We start from the raw sequence: 23,617 nt of genomic DNA, 5'->3' as shown, positions 1-23,617 counted from the left end.
TAATCAGTACTTTATCAGTATCAGCCGATAAAGGCATATCGGTGTTATCAGTTTATCGGTAAAATTACTGATAATATTACTGATCCAATACATCTATAAATATCTTATAATTTAGTGCAATATTCTGCCATTTAGTTAATTTCTTTATAGATATAAACATATAATTTCCATTCCCTACTATTTTTTTAAAAAAAAAACAGTAAACGTCTAAATATGAAGTTCCTTTTGCATTGCAGTCATCTGGTAACATACATTTTAGTAAGGAGGTCAATGAACTATTCATAATCTTCATGAACCATTTGGAGTTTTATATCGAATCAGTAGTTACTGGTATTGAAAATTTTATGTCAGCATTTTATTGGTAGGAGGCAAAAATTTCAAAAGCCAACCCTTCAAAGCAAAATACAGGGTGATTCTTATAGAACCGGCCTGACAAAATGAGCTGTAATATAAAATACACCATATAGTATTTAACGTAATGTATGCATGACATACCTTGGATAGTATTACGTTGATTGTGATCAGAGCATGTGTTGAAACCTGGACGTGTCCACCGTTTTCAAGAAGGCATGCCTCCACCCACGTTTGCATATTCGCTGTGACTCGCTGCCATGTTTCTCCGGTGTAAGTTCCTGATTTCAGCAATGTTGGAAGCTTGTAACGTACATAGTTTTGTTTGCATACACCCTCTCCTTCATCCAACCCTGCATACGTTACAAGTTTCAAAGGACAACATTGCTGCTGCAATCAGGAACTTCACTGGAGAAACACAGCAGTGAGTCACGGCGAATATGCAAACGTGGGTGCAGGCATGCCTTCTTGAAAACGATAGACACTTTCTCAAGTTTCAACACATGCTCTGATCACAGTCAAAGGCACACTATTGAAGGAAAGGCATGCATAAATTATGTTAAAAAACTATACAGTACACTTTATATTACATCTCATTTTGTTAGGCCAGTTCTATAAGAATCACCCTGTATATTAAAGCCAAAAAGCATAAACAAATTGCATGGACATTGTAATGATATATCATATATAGAAGGGAAAACAGAAGAATTTGCTGTTACTTTCATTGGAATCAAGGGCATGAATATTTAAAATGTGACAGGTGAATCAACAATGAATGAAATGAATGAAAAAGTGAAGTACTCAAACACAGCTTGAAAGCAATGCACATATAGTGCAAAAGCAAAATGAACAATCAGATTCATAGTCTCCGTTAGATTAGGATTTACATTTCGGCACAATTGTTATGCATTCTACTCATGCCAAAGCAAACAACAATGGTGTACGTATTCATAAAGGTTCAAGGGATGACTGGTGGAATCAATTTTCAGGCACCCATAACACAAAAACTGAAGAGTCATATTGAGGAACAACATAAAAATAGAAATAACATAAATTTATACATTTCTACATGTAAAATTATGTCATTTTGTTGTAAGCATGTAATTCATATGTCCTAGTTTTGCAAGGAAAATGTTACCATGTTGCATGCATTAGGGAAGTTAATGAATTTTCATGTTCAAGAAACATTTGCAATTTTATATGGTACTCCCTCTGTCCCATAATTATTGTCCGGTACATTTTTGTTTGTTGTGTCATAATAATTTTCCGATATTCAAACTGTGACATTGGTGTATACAGAAGAAGAACATGAAACACGGGAATGAGTCATATAACTTTATTACTCAAGGATCAGTACAAATTGTGCTATCCACCTGCCTCTTTGTCTGTCATTCCTGTACTACCATTTTGGCATACCAGACTATAATTATGGGACAGAGGGAGTAGTTTATCAGTATGGGCAAAAATGTGAGACTGAATAGAAATTAATAATATAATTTCAACACAAATTAAAAATTATAATCTCTTGTCCATGGAAGTTACAATCAGTAGTTTGAAGATGTACAATGAAATACAAATTTAATTTTTCACCTTACCACTCCAAGTCTTCCATTTAAATATTTTTCATTTGTAGTAAAGATATTAATTATTCTGTTTACATAAAAAGAAGTTCATTTCCATAAGATAATCTGCCATGAACAATTCTGCATACCTGACCTGTTTGACCTGTTTGTAGATGTAGGAACTTCATTGGTAGAAAGACAATCTGCTGTACATCTCCTGTACAATAAGATGATGATGATGATTATTATTATCACAACTTGCAAGTTCATTATTTTACAGGCAGAAAGTGTTAGCTATCAGAAGTAGAAAGACAATGTGTTGGAAAACATGAAGAAATGTTAATCGTGTCAGAAAAGGCTAAAGATAGGTGGTTCATTTAGGATCAGACAGCACCGTTGCCAAAACAGTTTTCAGCTGTTTTTTCGTTTTTGCCATTTTGCAATCTTTGTTTTCACACAATAATTTTTTATATCGTCAAACAGAAAAGCAATGCTATGTGCTGCTATAAGTACAAAAGATTAAGTTATTTCTGTAGTGATGCTGCAGCTTGTATCATAATCAAGTTTTTTCATTAAAAAAAAGTCTCAAGACAGAATTAGCACAATAATTAAAAAGTAATTAACACTGAAAAATTTTCAGTTGTGCCATTTTAAAATTATCTTTCTCCATTGAATTCTATTCAAAGAGTTGCTTTGAAATGTAGCTTAGCTTTCATTATTGGTTGAATGAAGTAAGATACTTACTTTCTTCTTCTGCCAATTCTCTGCCATAATAAAGCCTGCAGATTTATTAATGCAGAAAAAAAGCCTCCAACTTACCCATCTTTTCGGCAAGTAACAATTTCTCTTGATTACATTTTAATATAAACCTGCCAAGCAGCCCAAGTTATCCCAGAAATTCTTATTAATGACTTGGCAGGTAATGATCTTGTAACTTTTGTGACTTCTGCTGTATGTTTTAATTTTACCTGAATGATTCCTGATAGTAGGTCTTATAATTGTATGATAAATTTGTATTATACTATTTCTGTACATGTGTTATAATTATTTCCATGTGATCCACAGTACATTTTTTTTGTGCTAATTTTGCTTTCATTTCAGATTGGTACCCACATATTCAAACTGTTGCACTCAAACAAACTCCAGTACTGCAATTTTTGTGCTGATTATACCATTCCATGCTCCCTCATTTCTATATGTTATCATTAGAGCCCAGATTTTAGGCAAAATGCCTATTCGTTTCCGATGCTGGTAGACAAAAATTGAACACAAAACTACACCGATCCGAAGGTTCTTAACATTCTGAACAATACTTTGTTGCCTTTTTGCCTATTTCACCTTACGCTGTCTTTTTCAAACATTTTTGCCTTTTTTTGCCTCTTTTTGTCATTCCAACAAGGCATTATGTTGCCTTTTTTTGCCTATTTCACCTTAAACTGCCTTTTTCAAACATTTTTGCCTTTTTTGCCTCTTTTGTCATTCCGACAAGGCATTTTTTTAAAATTATATTTCTCTTCTACTTGATTTCGTTTTTCAATAACCCTTGTTATTCAAATTTTTTATTTGTAAATACATTTTTAAAGATTTAAGAAGAATTTAAGTCCTTCCCTTCAATTTTTAATGCCTCTTCTTCAATTTTCACTGCCTTTTTTTTGACATACCCTGCCTTTTTTTCAATTTTTCGTTGCCTTTTTGCCTGCCATTTTAAATACTTTTCAGTTCCTGAAAATCCGGGCTCTAGTTATCATATATATATATATATATATATATATATATATATATATATATATATATATATATATATATATATATATATAATGGATAAAAGCAAGGAGGGCCAAAAGGGCTAAGTAAAAATTAGCGAAAATTTTGAATTTTTCTACTGTCTGGTGAGTGTTTCCTTTTACCTTCTTTGATTTTTATATATATATACACAGGAATAGGGTTAGAAATGGTGCCAGAAGGGCGGATAAATACAAATAATGAAGGAGACAGTAAACACTTACCACACGAATAGAAATAATTCAATATTTCGCGATCTGAGTCGCATTTTCAAGAAGGTAGATAAAAGATCGACGACACTGTGAGTAGAGGCACAGAATACTGACCGTAGCGTCTCTACGGTCAGTGTTGCCAGAAACAGTTGAAAGGAAACACGAAATACTTTAGCCAGTGTTTACTGTAAGGTGGGTGGGTAGTTTCGGGGAGGAGAGGAAAGAGTTACTGGTTGGCTAGTTTGAGTCCGGGGGGTATAGTGGCGTGCATGCCTGCTATATAGGCCCTTTCCCATCGCCTGCGGAAAGATGTGTCAGAGCGGGGGGGTAAAAGGTGGATGATGGCAACACGGAAGCAGTTATTGAAGGTGGTGTTATGGCTGTTGGTGTGGATGGCAACTGTGAAATCGGAGTTTTGGGTGGAGGAAGGGTGATTATTTATCCTTAGATTCAAGGGGGTGGAGGTTTCGCCTAGGTAGAAGTTGCCGCAGATTTGACAGATGAGGGTGTAAATTAGGTTGGATGAGTGGCAGGTGCCCTTAGGGTGAAGGGTGAACTCACCTGCCGCTGTAGGGATCAGGAGGGTGGGGGAGGTGATGAGTATGGGGCAGGTCTTGCATCTGGGTTTGTTGCACCTGTGGGCTGGGGGAAGGGGTGCGGAAGGGGTGGGGGTGTTTCGGACCAAGATGTTTTGGAGGTTGGGGGGGGCGAAGGAAGACGACCCTAGGTTTTTCCCGAAAGATGTCTCTGGTCTCGGGATCACTGTGCAGGATGGGAGGAGGGAGTGGAGGGTATGTCTGATTTTCGTAATGTGAGGGTGGTATTGGGTGATCAGAGTTGGAGGGTTGGTTTTGGGTTGTTTGGTGCGGTTGTGGGAGTTAGCTCTAGTGCCCACAGGTACAACAAACCCAGATGCAAGACCTGCCCCATACTCATCACCTCCCCCACCCTCCTGATCCCTACAGCGGCAGGTGAGTTCACCCTTCACCCTAAGGGCACCTGCCACTCATCCAACCTAATTTACACCCTCATCTGTCAAACCTGCGGCAACTTCTACCTAGGCGAAACCTCCACCCCCTTGAATCTAAGGATAAATAATCACCCTTCCTCCACCCAAAACTCCGATTTCACAGTTGCCATCCACACCAACAGCCATAACACCACCTTCAATAACTGCTTCCGTGTTGCCATCATCCACCTTTTACCCCCCCGCTTTGACACATCTTTCCGCAGGCGATGGAAAGGGCCTATATAGTGGCACAGTGTCGTCGATCTTTTATCTACCTTCTTGAAAATGCGACTCAGATCGCGAAATATTGAATTATTTCTATTCGTGTGGTAAGTGTTTACTGTCTCCTTCATTATTTGTGTATATATATATATATATATATATATATATATATATATATATATATATATTTTGCTTTCTGCATATTTACATTTAAACCCAACTTAGCAGCTCTTCTGGTTAGTTTTAAGAATGTCTGCTTAAGTGCATTTGTGTTGCTTCCAGTCACCAGTATATGGTCAGTATATGCTATATGCATTGTGTAAGTCTATTAAACAGCGTACTTGTAGGTTTGTAGTTACAGATTTCAACACTTGAAAAGTCCTTTTTCAATGTCAAAATCAGATTCTTATATGCTTTGACGTTAATATCAGTTAATATTGTTACAATGAGGTTTATGAGTTTTGTTGGTACTGCCAGTTCATAGAAGACATCTGTATACTATAATATATTAAGTGAAAGTACACATCATTTTCATAGCTCTCCTGAAGTTTCTCTCCTTATGCAAAAATCTGGTTTGTCCTTGATTTTTCTTTTCTGAAACCTGCTTGGTAGTTAGTCTCCTACCATACCTTTCATGTATAATTCGAATCTCTTAATTAAAATTCTGGAGAAGACCTTCCATACTACTTGCAGTAATGTTATGCTTCTATAGTTACTGCATATTAAATTGTTTCCCTTCATATATATTGAACAAAATAAGGCTGTTCTCCACTCTCAGGCATCACCTCTTGCTCTAGATCCTGGATATAGATGTAAGTCAATTCCTCCATATTTGCATCACCTCTGCTGGAGTTATTAGTACCAGGTGTTTTTTTTTTTACTCTTAAAAGTGTGCATATCCCTTCCAAGGTAGATGGTTCTTTTGAATTCCTTTTTTCTGCTCTATTTAATAGGGCATATCTTCTTTGTATCTTTTTCTTATTGTCCCTGCAGAACTCATTTCTTGTATTTTTTAACTATTTCATAATCTTTCTAATATTCATTTAATCATAGCATATACATGTTAGGGATGGAACAGATAAATCACTACTCTATTGATAACAGCTGACTTAGACATATGAGTGTATATTGATAGAATTATTGACAATTTTATCAATCTGATTATCCTATAAATAGCCTATAACATACTGCAAAATTCTGCCACTGTGTTGTCACTTTTTTATGAATATTAAGATGTAATTCATATAGCCTTGCTCTATGACGTATTGTCTAACCACACATTTTTTTCCGAGAAAAATGTCACCTGGTTACATGTATTAAATAAGCAGAAAAGACCATTAGCAGAATGACTACAACCTATACATGAATTTTCACATAGATATTTGTTTGGTACTTTTGAAGAAATTGCACAATTAAGACAATTTCATTGTATTCAAATTCTTCAATGCCATACCCTTGGTCTCAAATACAGAATTTTAGAGCCATCTTGATTTTACAGACGACTGTCTCATTCTTGGTCGTGTCACAACAAGTCTTCACGGTTATGGTCCCATTCTCGCTTGGATTTTTACTATGCCATCTCAGTTTCGGTACCATCACTAATCTCTGATATCCTAGATCTTGTCACTTTTCACTATTGAATTGCAAAATAACTGAAGGATTCCTCTTCTTGTGAAGTATGCCACCCTATGGTCTGCAATTTCCTGTACCTTGTGTTGTTTCACATCACTATATTCACCTAATAACCATTACCAGTTTCTCTTCAAACAACATTTGCTTTCATTCATACATTGAGTACTTTTCCAAATTGTACATCAACTTCATTCAAAATTATGATAAATGTTAAGCAGAACCTGCTATGAAACTAATAAGGCATTTGTAATATCTAATGTTTATACTCTGACTGCTCTTCCAAAGGCAGTAACACCGGTGGTTGTATTCCAGCAGCGGATCTTAGAGCTTTGCGCAAAGCACCGTAATTTTAACATGTTTTATACGGATGGGTCCAAGACAGTTGAATCAGTCGGTTCCGCCTTCGTCCTAGACTCAAAGTTCCAGGTATTCGCTACAATTGATTTGTGGCTAAGTGAGCCCCAGAGCCACGAGGATAAGACTGGAAAAATTCCAACATTAGATCACCAACCCTGGGAATGGAGCCAGTCTCTCCTACATAGCAGTCAGACATCCTATGGAGTAGACCACTGCGACTCTGTGATTACATAATAGGTTTGTAATCCTAATATCCTTATGAAATTCTTTAATATTCTGAAGCAAAATTATGGTAACTTGATGCTTAAAATTGAAGTGGACTACTCATTCATTAATAATAACCAATATTTTGAACAACTTTTAATTGTTACAACTTTCAGGGATCTGTATCTATGGGGATCAGTAAGAGTGTTGTCATCAATATGGGTATCGGTTTAAAGCGGTATCAGCTCAGTCATTATGCATATAATAGTAATAAACTAAATCAACTGCTGCACATCACAGAAATATTCTCCAGAAATATTCTCAATCATTTGGACTGGACAAATGTAAAATAATCCATGGAGAAACGAAAATAGATAATTGAAATTGATTGATTGATTTGGTTCATTTTACTTTGCTTTTCTGTCACTTTTGGGTAATCGCAAAGATGAGGATGAGTGATGATATGATGAAATTGATGAAGGAACATTCACAAAGAACACCCATGCCCAGATCTGGATTTGGCGAGACCCCTGGCATCGTAACGCATTGCTCTAACAACTCCACCACGGAGGCCAGCAACTGGATTTGACCTGAAGCGTGGAAGAGCAATAGACCCACAAAAAGAAATGGAAACTTGGATTCCAGCAAAACACTGACAGTTGAACACAAAACTTACAGAAAAAGGAGGACAACACGAATGCCTGAGCCTAATCAGAATCAACACACTACTTAAAACAAAACTCAAGAGGTAAAAAATCTGACAAAAATTATTAACCTCTAGGCCATTTCAGCCCCAAATTACACCCCTGGTATTGTCCAAAGGACACAAAGTCTCAAGAACTGGAAAGAAAAACAAGAATCATGTGTTGACCAGAGCCAGAGAGTTGCTTCTAAAATCAGCAGTGGAGAATGGGGTTCCGGAGAAGTAAAGAGGGAGGGGCCTCATAAGTATATTAAAACTTCTCCTAACTGACATCTCTGAATAGCGGACACCTCTAAATTACGGACATTTTTAAATTCTCAGGCAGAAATAAACATTACTTCTCAATAACAGACATTCTTAAAAAGTGACGTGGACACTGAAAACTACCTCCCCAACGCAGATAAAACTTCTTAATAACGGACAGCCTGAAAGAAAACGGTCGCAATTCCTGGAATTCAACACAACAATGGCCAGTATTTCGAACAAGAGCACATTGTTTCATGTTACACTGAACATATTTCTTTTTAAAAGTAGACAGTACTCTTTGCGGTTATCTTTGTGTGTCACTTCTGCTACGATGTAGCAGAAATGCAAACGACTGACTTTAACCTTTTGAGTCCCAAGGCCATTTTCACATGTAAGCCTCTCTCTCCCAAGCCGATTTTGAGCAAAATGCAGAGTTGCAATTAAATGAGTGTAGATCGGAGACTAATTGCCCTAGAGAAATGAGTGACATACCGTTGTACGCAGAATGAATCACAGATTCACAAGATATATAATTTATGCACATTCGTCGTATATATGGAGGGGGAAATCCCCTGAAAATACTTTTTTTAAAAAAATTGGGCTTCTCCCCCCCCCCCACCCCCCGAAAAAAAGGATATGAAAAGTTCAAAATGCACATAGAAATTATCGCTGACATGTAAGGAACACAAAAATATTTGCATTATTATCATACGACCAATGTAACTTGAGTTGTACCCCCAAAAGGAATGGTCGGCACGCCACTGATTCAAGCTTCAAAATGCAGCGGTACCTTGAAATGACTTTAGCTCAGATACTATTTGCCCTGGATATATGAACGATATACCGTTGTACGCAGAATGAATCACAGATTCAGACGATATATAATTTATGCACATTCGGCTTATATATGGAGGGGGAAATCCCCTGAAAATACTTTTTTTTTAAAAAAATGGGGTTTCTCCCCCCCCCCACCCCCCGAAAAAAAGGATATGAAAAGTTCAAAATGCACATAGAAATTATCGCTGACATGTAAGGAACACAAAAATATTTGCATTATTATCATATGACCAATGTAACTTCAGTTGTACCCCCAAAAGGAATGGTCGGCACGCCACTGATTCAAGCTTCAAAATGCAGAGTTACATTGAAATGACTATAGCTCAGAAACTAAATGCCCTAGAGATATGAAAGATATACCGTTGTACGCAGAATGAATCACAGATTCACAAGATATATAATTTATGCACATTCGGCTTATATATGGAGGGGGAAATCCCCTGAAAATACTTTTTTTTTAAAAAAAATGGGGTTTCTCCCCCCCCCCCCCGAAAAAAAGGATATGAAAAGTTCAAAATGCACATAGATATTATCGCTGACATGTAAGGAACACAAAAATATTTGCATTATTATCATATGACCAATGTAACTTCAGTTGTACCCCCAAAAGGAATGGTCGGCACGCCACTGATTGAAGCTTCAAAATGCAGAGTTACATTGAAATGACTATAGCTCAGAAACTAAATGCCCTAGAGATATGAAAGATATACCGTTGTACGCAGAATGAATCACAGATTCAGACGAGGAGGGGGGAGGGAGAAAACCCTCAAAAATTATTTTAAAAAATTGCCACTTCACCCAAAAAATGTCCTCGCACTTGGGGACAAAACGACACATACGCACAACATTCACGGACGAAAAGCTAGAACGTAGTGAAAAATGAGCGCCAATTCTTGCAGCTGCTTGAAATTCTATTTTTAGACAATGCAGGGTAACCCCTGTCGCAACTTGTGGACACTTGTGCTAAAAAAACAAAGGTTTCCTTCAGCACACTTCGAAATTCCATTCTCACAACGCAGATTCAACAACCAGTCTTCCTCCACCCCCTGCTTGCGCACTCACGGAAAACTTTCATTTTGACATCAAATACTGATAAACAAGCTTCCTTCAAATGCACTTAACAGGAGGGAGTGAAAAGCACTGCTTTAGAACAACAAAGCCGGTCTTCCTGTGTCGGCAAAAATTTGACCTTGAAAAGAGAAGCAAAAGAGAAGTCCCTTTTCCTGCCTTCCCCCCCCCCCCCCCCCCATTTTCATGAAGACAAAAAAAATGCAAAAAAACATTTCTGTTAAATACATGTGTTAGGTTAGGAACAATATAAAAAAAAATCGAAATTCTAGCCAAAAATAGAAAAGTTATAACGTAAAAACTACGACCTTGACACAGCATCTCGATCGAGACGCTTGGGACCGTGAGGGTTACATTTGGGTATCTCGATTGACATGTTTGTGACACAAAAGGTTAAAGGAAAAAGTTGCAGTCATCAACATTATGTTCATAAAATACGTACTGTAATATGCTTATCCTGCTGAGTAATATCCTACACTTTTTTCTGAATAGCGAACACTTCTTAATAACGGACATTTATTTTTCCCCCAGGCCTGTCTGTTATTGAGAACTTTTACTGTATTACCAAATTAGATTCAGACAAAATTAAGCCACTTCAGGAATATTTTGCACACAGAAAAGAAATAGTCTCTCCTTCATAACGCAATAACCTCATCACAAGGTAGTCACACACTCCTAAAACCAGCCACAGTCACAGATAAATACATATCAAACCAAGACAAAGAATTAACTGAATGGAAAAAACTAAACCCTTCCATGGTAAGTAAAAGCAATATACATAAGGAGGTTAAACAAGCAACAAATCAGTGGTTAAACAACAGACCTGATACCAGAAATAGAAAGTTATATGAATGTTTGATTTGCTTTATTTTACTTCACTTCTTGTGCCACTTTGGCTAATTTGCGAAGATGGGGATGAGTGATGACATATTGAAATTGATGAATGGATATTCACAAACATCCATGCCCAGGCTGGGATTTGAACCCCTGGCGTCGTAGCGCCAGAAACTTATATGAAGGCCATTCAGAACCAAGTAATCAACAAAAAAAATTCACTAGATGATGATTTATGTTGCAAATGCCATGCTGCTGCTGCAACATATAACAGGATTGCATACATGAAGTTTCGTGATTCCTCATTGCACAATTGGATAGTTTTCAGATTAATTTTGAAGGAGGTGGAGGACTGCAATGGCCTCCATCCACTCAAAGAACAGGAACTATGTACATCACACAGAGCAACACAATGCAGCAGACAGTCCAACCCTCAACCACCACCTGGCAATGACACCTGATGATGGAAAGCAGAAAGCAAAGCAGATGACAGAAGCCAGGAAATACACACCAGCACCACCAAATGGGAGAAAATTCAACTACCACCAGCCGGGAACTAACAAAGAAGTGATGCACTACCATCTCCGCTCCAGATGCCATATCCTTAGTGAATGAAGGCAATGTGCCTTCGAAATTAATCAGAAAAAAATATCCAATTGAGCAACGCAGAAACACAAAACTTTACATACGTAATACTTAAACAGTGTTTACTACATCCATCATGAATATAACAGGATCTTCTAGATGTTTCAAGTTATATCTGAATATCTCCAATGACAACCAAGTAGCACAAATCATGCATCAGAAACTTGCTAAACAACTTAATAAATATTCTTAACACAACATTCAATTGTTACAAAGTTCAAACATCGATATTGATGAGAATTGGTATGGGCATCAGTTCAAACTTACCTCATATCTTCAAGCAACAGACTTTTCAAAATGCTGTCGATAGAAATTGCAAAAGAACAAACACAAGCAGATAGACTTATACTGAAGTGTTTGCTCTATCACTGACAAAAAGAAAGTACACATCACTCTGTTGGTAAATCAGATTTCAAAACAGAAAAAGCGATTAAAAAAACAATAAAAATATGATACTACAATAATGTGCAGAAAGTATACAATAAAAATTAAAATATAATGAACACCTTACCTGTACGATGGATGAGTTAATGCTAATTGAAGAAGGTATCTGTTCTTAAACTTGTAACTAATCGTCTTCTCCAACCCATCCAGTGATTTATGGAAGCGAAGATGGCACACAAGCACAGGAATCAACATTGCATGCTACAAATGGAAAAAATAAAATATCTTTACTTTGTGGACAAAAACAATTGTGATAATTTTCAAAGTGCAAGGTTTGATCACCTGTGTGGTGCAGTATTTGGGTCAATGCAGTAGTTATTCTAGCAATTATCAACATAACAAAATAGTACAACTAAGAGTTTTGCATTATTAACATAACATAACCAGTGGCTCTACAGGCCTGGAAAGGCTTTCACCTATCTCCCGACTGCCAGTCTACCTCCCACAATCCTATCTAAAAGTGTGGAGATCTTCAACCAGCAATAGGGTGACGCGGGGTCAGAATGATGAACCCCCAGCTGTTATAGGAGATTTCCCAGAATGGGTTATGCTACTCACGCGTAGCTCCCCAATATCCTAAAAATGGTGGGTTGCCACCGGTCCTATACACAGGCTGAAAACCCAGAGACTGAACCCAAGCAGACCTGTGCCCATGCCGTCCCACAGTCAGAGCCCAAAGCAGTGCCTTAGACCGCACGACCACGGAGGAGGACTGCATTACTATATTCATTAATCTAAAAAGGGTGTCAGCATAGTTTATTGCTGTATCAACTGGCACAGATGACTCTCAAATTATCAACAAGGTGTTCATGATTCATATGAGGTAGCATGGGCATCTCTAGTTTCCCTTATATTGATCACAGCATACTAGGGATGGGCCGATATGAAATTTTGGCAGATATTAATAAAGTACCAATATAAAATTTACCAATACTGATAACCAATATTATACCGATCCGATATAAAATTACAAATGGCCCTTGACAAACCTGAATTGTCCATTGACTGCAGAGCAAAAGATGTTGCATATTTAGACACACACTTTTTTTTTTAAAAAAAAAAAAAGTAGGGCATGAAGATTATCCACACAAATTATAAGAAAATGGCAGAATTTTGCACTTTATTATAATATATTTATAGATATGTCAGATCGGTAAATCAGTAATTTTAACAATAAACCAATATGAATATACCGTACTTACTTATGTATAATGCACACTTTTTTCCAAAACTTTGCCCCCAAAAATTGTGGTATGTATCATGCATAGAATAATTCGGACAGCCAACTTGAAACTGTACAGGGTCATTCCGTGACACTTGCATTGATTTTTCATGTTTATAGAACCATATCATGTTATATATCGTTGTAAAGGTTAAATTCTGCAGTTTCTGAATATGGCAACAGTATTCCATTCAAGAGGCTGACACTAATGTGCAATGCGGTTGAAATAAGCTCATCCCAAAATGAAGGAACGTTGCAATTTTGTGATACTTTGGATGAAAGAAAAGATAATGAAAAAGAAAATAATAATTAAAATGCATTACTGGCCAAATAATATGACATATATGGAGTGTGTAAATGCCTTAATGAAAGAAGTATTGTGCTGCTAACTGCTACTTTGAGTCTCTTATAAATGTTACATTAGTCATGGAGAGAAATATACCGCATTTGATCCCAAAATTGCCAAGTTTTACTACCGAAATCGTGATGTTTTTTTCACCATGTGGCTCTAGCAATGTGCAACCACATGTGACATGACACATCCAAAAATGACCACTCTTTCCTTGACCCACCAGATATGCTGCCTACTGAACACATCTGGTTCATGATCTCAGAATGACTGACATGCCATAGACCACCCACAGTAACAACAAATGAACTTTGGCAATATGTTGAAACTGCATGGACTGATTTACCCCCAGACACAAATTCCAGGTCTTCTCCATTCTGTGTCACGTCACATAGCAGAAGTTATTACCTCACAATGTTGCACAAAGTAATATTGCCTGCTGCAGCCTTTCACCATGGCCAACTGATTTCGAAATGTTCCACATGTCCAACCAAGATGTAAACGTAATCATTTCACTCCTGTACCATCAGTACTTTGTAGAATATGATTTTGATAGCTTGATAGCTCTTGTTTTCCATTGTGTTGCAATTTTAATAGCCAGCAGCTTAAATATGGAAAGTTCTTTTTTTCTCTATCTTTCTTTCTTTGAATGCACACACTTTACATGTTCAGTGCATTGTTAACTTGCATTTGCTTTTTGCAAAATTCACAACAAAATTAATATCCTGAACATGTAGAAATAAGTTTTAAAGACAATAATTATGGAATTGCAGCATAGGGCAACTCTGTTATTAGTGCAGATAGTAAAACATGGAAATAGGGAGAAAGTTGTTGAAAATATGGGTTATGGGTTATCTCCATACAAAGTGCTTGAATTGAAAAAAGTACTGTACAATGGTACGAGCCTCAATGAGAATGAAAAATGCCTTCTGGCTACATGCTTTGTCCTTAAAGGGAGGATTTGTGTTATCACATTATTGTACTGTACTAGGTAAATTATGAATTGATGTTAATATTTAGAAGCAAAGTAAAAATCACTACTGGTCACTGACATTCATCGATGCCAGCTTCATTGCTAAAAATGACACAGGATGCAATGCAACAATACCAATTTTAATGTAGCCATATTTATATTTTGTAAGTGTTTACCTTTCCTAGGGGTGTGATAGCCTGCATGTGATTTCAGTTGCAGAAATTGTGTGGAGACCAGAGGTTTGCTTGGTGGCTCAGTGGTAGATCAAAGGCAAGAATGGCAAAAACCTAGGTTCGATCCCTGGTTGGGATACCAGTTTCAAGTAAATTTTCATGAGTTACACTTGGAAATAGTTCACATTGCTTACATTTTCTACAAAAGTATGACAATAATTCCTTTGTTTAAACACAGAACTGATTGGTGTAAAACACAATAACAACCACCAGACTTGTTTCAAAATAATCAGACTTGAAGAGTAAGGCTCAATTCTGATAATGTTAGTTTGTTTCAGTTTTTGTTGTAAGTCCACTTTGTGCACAGATAGGCTAATCGGGACTGGATCTACAGTTTAAAATGGGATCCGAACCATTATGTGCCTCCACCGGGTATGGAAACCAGAATCCCTTAATTACAAGGTGATGGCATTACCACTACACCATCAGGGAGGCCCAAATTATCAAGGTGGTAGAACAGCAGCAGGCTGAACCTCGCCCTTTAATGAAGGAAAATTGAAATTGAAATACAATTTTGGATCAATAAGAAATAAAGACAGTAAGTCTTCAATTGTTCTACATACTTGAATCATATCACACATTATTCCAGTTCTGAAGAAGCCTTGTCCAGAAACAGCGATTGTGACATCTCTCTTCATTTTGCTCTGAGTTCTCATTTCCTGCAATTTGCTTTCCTTCTCCTCCAATTTCCTCTTATCTTCAGATGATGGTTTTGGCATATTAGCCAACAAATGACGGAACTTCACATACTCACGCCAGGCTCTCTGATATCTACAAGAAAAGCACAATAGTAACAATATTAGGGATGGACTGATATGAAATTTTGGCTGATACCAAAATAAGAGGATGGCGGAAAAGGTTATTAAGATACCGTATTTACTCATGTATAATGTGCACTTTTTTCCAAAATTTTTGCCGCTAAAATCTGTGGTGCGCATTATGCACGGAATAATTCGGACAGCCAACATGAAACTGTACAGGGCCATTCCATGATTTTGTGACACTTGCCATGATCTTTCATGTTTACGGAACCCTATCATGTTATATATGTTATATACCATTGTCAAACTTAAATGTTGCAATTTTTGAATGTGACAAGACAATTCCATTCAAGATGGTGACACTAATGTGCAGTGTGGTTGAAATAAGCTCATCACAAAATGAAGGAACTTTCTCATTATGGTACTTTGGATGAAAGAAAAGATAAGAACAAAATAACAATTAAAATGCATTACTAGCCAAATAATATGACATATATGGAGTGTAAATGCCTTAATTGAAGAAATCTTGTGCTGCTAACTGCCAGTTTAAGGGTTCATAAATGTCACTTTTCTCCATTAAAAACCAGGGTGCGCATTGTACACGCATGCACATTATACACGTGTTAATACGGTATATGGATAAATATATTTAACAAAAGTCCGGATTAACTGAAATAACTGTAGAAAGTGCATTAAAACTCCGTTTATTATGGTGTATTTAAAGTATTTAAAGGGCATAGGCCTAAATACACTATACAGTACAGTACAAAATCTGTGGAAAACAGAAATTCGTCAGTGGTTTTTCTTTGAGAAGTGCTTTTGTTGACTTCTAGCCACATTTAAAACCTTGCATTCTGCTGCTTTTTTTTCTTCTCCAGATTAAGCAAAGTCCGGCTTATCGGGTTCTGGATTAACAAGGGTTTACTGTAGTTGGAACTGTGTTTTCTGCATTATCAGAACTTGAAATATTGATATTTAATGGGTTATTCACTTCGTAATGATCTCATGAAAGGAACAATTAAAAACATTTAAGTCATATGAAGGTGACAACTCAGTCTTTTGATACACAAAATTATCTTTAAAATATTGGGAAATTGTCCACATACAGTGGGTTTATAAAGTGAAATACATTTTTAATATGCAACTTCCTTTTTTAGAACAAATCCCATCAGTGGTACATTGTAATGCTAACCCCTGTGCCATGAAGGAACATAACAGATGTAGGGATAGGAAGGGCTCCACACATTCTTGATATTGGACATTCTGAAGGTGATGTGATCAGCAAAACGCTTCAGTCACCTTTAACCTTTTAAATATCTTTAATTGCTTGACATTTACTCAATGTGCATTATTTATTTAAAGTTATGTCCTTTGATTTTGAAATATTAGACCAAGAATGCCTAGACAATGTTATTATCATTTGATGCTACCAACTGGCTGATTCTGGTTAATTCCCAATGCAATTAATGTCCAAATAGATTTTCATAACAGAAACAACTTACTAGTTACAAACTTACTCAGGGTTTCCAGCATAGCTGAGTTGAGGAGGTCTAATACCAAAGTGAACAATTTCTGGGTGGTTGATGGCATCTTTGTTAGGCTGATCTCTATCCAACTGATCCACTCTAACTGAACATGGCTTCATTCCAGGGTAAGTTACAATCATGCCTACAAAAATACATGTGTGTATAAAATTAGGTACATAATTACTACTTACTAAAACTAGAACCGAGCCTGTATCAATGTAGCGACGTGGATTGAAATACCCATACTATTGCAAAGCCTAGGTACTGATTCACCACTATACACCGTGTCCCAAAAGTCCGGTAACACTTTTATTAATTCATTATACAAAATCTACAAGTGATAAAGCTTTCGTGTATATGTCATATGAAAGAGTATCTCAAATGTTTTTTTTAGTGTATCAGTTCCCAACTTCTTCAATCCTGTTCTTGAGTTCTTCTACATTTTGTGGTAAAGGTGGCACATACACACTATCCTTTATGTATCCCCATAAGAAGAAGTCACAGGTAGTTAGATCCGGGGATCTTGGAGGCCACGTGTCGAAACACTGATCATTTTGCCCTGCTCGCCCTATCCAGCGTTGAGGTAACTCGTTGTTCAGGAATTCACGAACGTCGTGATGATAATGGGGTTTGGCCCCTTCTGCTGGAACTGGAATTTGTCAGAATCTTCTTACATTTGTGCGAACAACCACTGCTGAAACATATCCAGGTAAGTATGGCCAGTTACAGTGTTTTCTGCGAAGAAAAATGGTCTGTAAAGTTTCCGTGATGACACTGCGCAGAAAACGTTTACTGTCTCTGAGGATATGCTCCAAACAGTATGGCAAGAATTTTATTACCGTGTAGACATATGTCGTGTTACACATGGTTCCCATATCGAGGCATTGTGAACTCATACATTAAAAAAAACATTTGAGATACTCTTTCATATGACATATACACGAAAGCTATATCACTTGTAGTTTTTGTATAATGAATTAATAAAAGTGTTACCGGACTTTTGGGACACGGTGTATTTGAAAATCAGGAAGCAGTGGCACTAGTGTCGAATGCTAAAGTCACTAAGTTGATTGATTCATTCGCTTTATTTTACTTCGCTTTTTGTGCTACTTTTGGCTAATTTGCGAAGATGGGGATAAGTGATGCTCCGATGTTTTTGCTTTCAAACAAAAGTTATCCGAAGTAGATTGCTCAAATAGTCTCAGAGATATAACGTTTTTCTGAAATAAGTGTAAAAATTTTAAAATCGCACGCAAAGACTGCGGCGAGAGAGGGGTTACTTTCGAAAACCGGCTTGGCTGTTTAAAGGTTAAGCTGTAGGTCCAGTTCCGATTAGCCTTTAGCCCCCAACTTTAAACACCAAAAATCAATGAATCGAAAAAATCAATCCAATATAAATAACATAAATGTTTCGAACTCGCTGAGCTGTTTCACTTTCCGCGCAAATTGCATTGTCTGCACTCAATCTCGTCCAATCTGTAGATTCTGCACTGTCACATAAAATATCCTCGTCCAGACTAGTAACTGAATTTACTCCCTCCCCATTTTCATTGCTCCCTTCCGTAGCCTGTTTTTTTTTTGTGAAAAAACTCTATTTTCTTCGACGGGAGTTTTCTTTTAGCCGTTGCTAATTTTTTTCCTGTCCTCACAACTCATATCTGCAATGTAAAACCCAAATCACAAAGAAAGTAAGAAACGCAAACACCTCTTTCACAGCACCAATGCCACTCATCTACATCTCGCACAATAATAACAAATACATTTTTTTTTTTACACTACACTACACTATCACGATGGAAATGTATCGCACCAAACTACACTACCCATTCACTCGAATGGAAAAGAATGCAAGAACTGACAAACCCAACGTTTGCCTCACCCTTGGATCCCGCCTGAACTCTACACAGATTTGTGAAACTGATGCACATGTTCGATCACCGTGGGCTACCCCCAGTAAACTGGATGCTCGAAGCAGACGACAAACGAGCTCTCTCTCAGTAGTGACGTATTAACATGGTGGTGCATGTTTTTCAGCGCAACGCTAGCCTTGCAACTTTATGAAGTCTGGTTTTCCCCTTAAACTGAACGCAGAGAAACGCGAAATGCAGTTTTTGAAATTGCTTTAAAAAAAATTGAGTGGAAATGTCCATTATTTTCATGGATAAATGTATCGTGGGGTTCCCTTTGTCAACTCCCAGATATTGTAGTGCCCATGCTGTCACTTTTAAATCCGAGGATCTCGGATTCCACTTCTAGCACACACACAATTTGCTCACCCCACTGGCGTACGCAGAGGAAGGGGGGAATAAGGGGCTATAACCCCTTCTCGAAATTTTTTTGACAAAACATTCTAAACAAGTTGGGAAAACTTTCCTTCAAATCACCCTCCAATAACAATTTTTTTTCTTTGAGCTACTCCTAAAACGAAAGTTTAAAATAATGATTGGAGCTTCTATGTCATATAAAAGGAAATACAACAGCAAGGTATCACAGAAATTGATTTACAGTGATGTATTCTATGATCCAAGCAAATTTAATCTCACTCTGATCACTAAAGGTTGGATTCATGGCGCTTAACCGACGTATACATTCAGGTGTAATTGGTACAATTTCGATTGAAATCTCATAATCTTTGAGTGAGGTAGAAATGTGTTTTGGATTTTATTTCTAGATGCGAAAATCTTTTACTGATGCACACATGCTTTCGTTTACATTAAAAGATCACCTGACATCTCACCATAAAATAAACATTCACAAGTACCTACATTATTGCCAAGTATGTGCAGTTAATAGGACTACTTGCGAAAATAAATGCAAGTCTTCAAACCAGCTATTCATATTGTCCACCAAAAATTCAAAAAATTATTTTCAAACGTATAGTTTTCCTCAAACTCCTGAACTACTGTCCTCCTACCCACCCAGTGTATCAATAGTTTTCAACGTTTCAAGCAAGAGTAACAATGTAAACTTCGTTTTGTGCTCCGAGAACTGAAGGATTTCAGTTTTACGTGTGGTGGCTCAGTCGGTAACGCGTCTGACTACCATGCTAAAGGTCCCGGGTTCGAACCACGGCCGGTTCAAATCCGGGAACTTTTCTAACGTTGGAAGCGGCTCCGGCGCCCACCCAGCGTTGAATAACAAGGGTACCTGGGGGAAACCCTGGGGGGTAAAGGCGGTCAGGGGTGTGATGCTGATCACATCACCCCCACTCACGACCGGATCAAGAAAGTGTGGGGCATTACCCCCACACCCCCTATACCCCTTCATGGCATGGTGCTATGCACAGGGGAGCACCTTTATAATAGTACTTTCAGTGCTCCTACAGCATCATAATGGATACCAAATTCCATTATAAATAACTACTTTGTCAAATAATTCTTCACCAATCTTACAAACTTGTACCTCTCACGAGTCGATCGGGGAACACATTTATTATTTTTATTTTTTATTTTTTAAGACAACAAATTGCTACAAAACTCAACAAGCTCTCAAACAGGATTAAACGACGAAGCGACCCAACATGCGTTAAAAACACAGCCAGCTTTTACTATTCAATAGACAAGTATTTGTGAAACACCAGAAGTCTTAGAAAATCTCAAATATATGGCATCTAAATATGATACAGCTAGGGGCGGCAACTTTTCTAAGAGAATGAGTGGCCTCAAGCACTTTAATTACTCTGCATAAGTTCACAAATATCATATAAATCCTTCCTTCCAAGTATTATGATTTGAATGCCCACTAACAATGTATCGTAACTTTTCTGATATCTATTATTTACTGATTTCAATAATCACTCCACCACGTATCATGCCAACAAATATAATAGTAGCAATAATATCACGACAAATTATTGTGTGTACTAGAGCCCCTCTGGCCCATATAAGTTGGCAGCACTGTACACAGCCAGAATTTATTACAAATATTATTTTGTTTGTAACTATGGGGCTGCAAACTGAATTAAACTATACTGGAACACTCTAAGTACAATATATTTAATAATATAATTTACATATCCAGTGAATTGGAAATAAAGATCCCTGGATAAGATGTGTCATGCATAACGAGGTTTGATGGTTCAAGACACAGAGAGAGGGATTCCTCCTATCCCCCTTCAAACTGCACCCTGCATTAAAATCAGAGGCGCAACCATGAATTTATGTCAGCAGCAGCAGTAGTAGTAGTATCAAAGACGTTATTATCCTCGTAAATTACGCAAATAGGGGGTAGAATTCGGTGCAAAAGCATTTGTGTTGGAACAAACGATTTCAAATATTTTTTCGATTTCAAATATTTTTTCAATACGTTTAATTTCACATTAGCTAATAATGAAAAACAAGCACACAAACTGAATTTTTGAATGGCAGAAAATGCATGATAAATGCATTCTGATTATAATTATTTCCGTACATATAGCTGCTGGATTGTGTGACAATGCTTCTTTCTAGGAGCAACACCTGAATGTTTGGCTTATGTGACTTTGTAATTAGCATGGGCACATGTTGCGAATTGTTTGGTGTTTACTTGGATCAAAATTTATCTCACTCCCCCCCTCCAACTGGTTTAGGCAAAATGCTATATCCCATTTCTCATAAAATAGCAGACAGCTGCCAGATCTGATTGACTGGTGCTGGTAAGCCATTAGGCGAAATGGGATGCGATCCGAAACTGGGGTATTTATTCAAATTGTCCAAATGGTTAGTGCAAGTTCTTTATGTCAGAATTACTTTAATTGACAATTCCCTGCGAAGGTGAATTATTAATTAATAGCAGTGGCGTGTCCAGGATTTTCACAGTAATTTCTATCACTTACTGCCTTTCACTTTTTAAAAAGAATACTGGAGCAAAGGGGAAAGGTAATGACCCCCAACGATCCCATCTTGGAATACCACTGATTAAATACACTTTGGGCTGTCTTATCCTTTGTCATTTTGGAACACATATCTCCTCATACAACCACATTTTTTTCACAGGAACAACAAAGCAAATGAGTACTGACTGATTCCAACAAATCTTTCAGGTGGAAAAAAAAGGGGGAGAGCTGGCATCATTATGCCAACATACGATGAGTCACCAAAAGGCAGGGACATGCGGTGACGTCGACACTTAACCCCCCCCCCCCTTTTAGGGCCCAATATTCCTAAAAGAAGAACGTCTAAGACAGGAAAAATTGCAAAGTTAGGAATTACTACAAAAAATTGTACAAATAACTTCCACCCACATTCGAAAATCAAAAACGATTTGATTTGACTATGGAGCCAGAGATGCCAGGTTTGAACTCGGCTTAGCAATGGATGATCTTTGTGTGCCCCTTCATCAATTTTATCATATCGTCTTTGCGGTTAGCCAAAAATGGCGGAAAGCGAAGTAAAATAAACCAAATCAAACAATCAATCAATAAACGATTTAATTTGATTCGCTTTTTTGACACATTTGGTTAATCGCGAAGATTGATTAATGAAGGGACAAACACAACGACCACCCATGTCCAGGTAGGAGTTCGAACCCGGAACTGCTGGTGTCGTAGCACGCTGTGGTAACCACTCCCCCACGGTTGGTTGATTTGATGTTTTAAGTCCACTTTATACACAGAAAGGCTAATCGGGACTAGACCTATAGTTTAATGTGCCTCCATCGGGTACAGATCTGGGACCACTTTACCTCCCCCACGGAGGTTGGCCGACAGCAAACATGAGAGGAAACGTGGGAAACCATTTGGATACGTGGGTATCGGTAAAGCAAACTGCATTTTCCTGAGCAGTAATTTTCAATTGAATTTTTGAAATACCAACTTTATATATGACTAACGTTTTCTCAAAAATTTTGCATTGCTTGATTTCCCTAATATCCCCATCTCACGATCTCGTTACTGAAGGATCGGGCTCGAGCAGCCATGGCCTTTGCATGAGTGTTTCTTTGCAACCACTCTTCACCTGTTTAATTTAATCAACGTTCATCGTCATGGCAGAAATTAGGTAAAGCGATGGAAGAGAGAAGAAAATACAAATAATTTCCTCCCAGTGCATCTGCAGGGCACTGTGAAATCAGGAGCTTAGAATTCTGATTATGATTGTCCCTCACAACTTTCATAAGATCTTAGCTACTTATTGCGATTAAATCTATACAGCTAGAAAAAGCGATGGGGGATAAACAGGTAACAAAACACACCTTTTTCTACTTTCTTTAATGATATTCATTTGGCTTTTTGAGTTCTGGAATACATTTTTCATTTCCAATTTTTTCATTATTTACTGCAGGCAGAGTACAACACACAGGAACAAGAATGCATGCTCGTCACGAATTCCGGCCTGAATTGTTCTTTGTGAGGTCCCTTCATCAGTTTCATCATATCATCACTCATCCTCATTTTCGGGGCTAACCAAATGTGGCAGAAAAGCGAAGTAAAATAAACCAAACCAACAACAAGAATTAGAACGCCTGTTCT

General features: G+C 37.4%; 1 protein-coding gene across 1 annotated transcript in view; it reads right to left on the bottom strand.

Moving 5' to 3' along the window:
• The window catches only part of drosha (ribonuclease 3 drosha), a 221,289-nt gene that overhangs the window by 81,261 nt on the left and 116,411 nt on the right, over window positions 1–23,617 (bottom strand). Inside the window, exons 10-12 of the mRNA XM_083144582.1 lie at window positions 17,164–17,314; window positions 15,449–15,656; window positions 12,176–12,309 (exon numbers count right to left, since the gene is read on the bottom strand). Coding sequence (XP_083000708.1) covers window positions 12,176–12,309; window positions 15,449–15,656; window positions 17,164–17,314 — 493 coding nt within the window. The remainder of the gene's footprint in view (window positions 1–12,175; window positions 12,310–15,448; window positions 15,657–17,163; window positions 17,315–23,617) is intronic.

This window comes from Lepisma saccharinum, chromosome 23 (genome assembly GCF_977018435.1).
Source record: "Lepisma saccharinum chromosome 23, izLepSacc3.1, whole genome shotgun sequence".
Taxonomy (NCBI): Eukaryota; Metazoa; Arthropoda; class Insecta; order Zygentoma; family Lepismatidae; genus Lepisma; species Lepisma saccharinum.
This window is presented reverse-complemented; position numbering and strand designations above follow the sequence as displayed.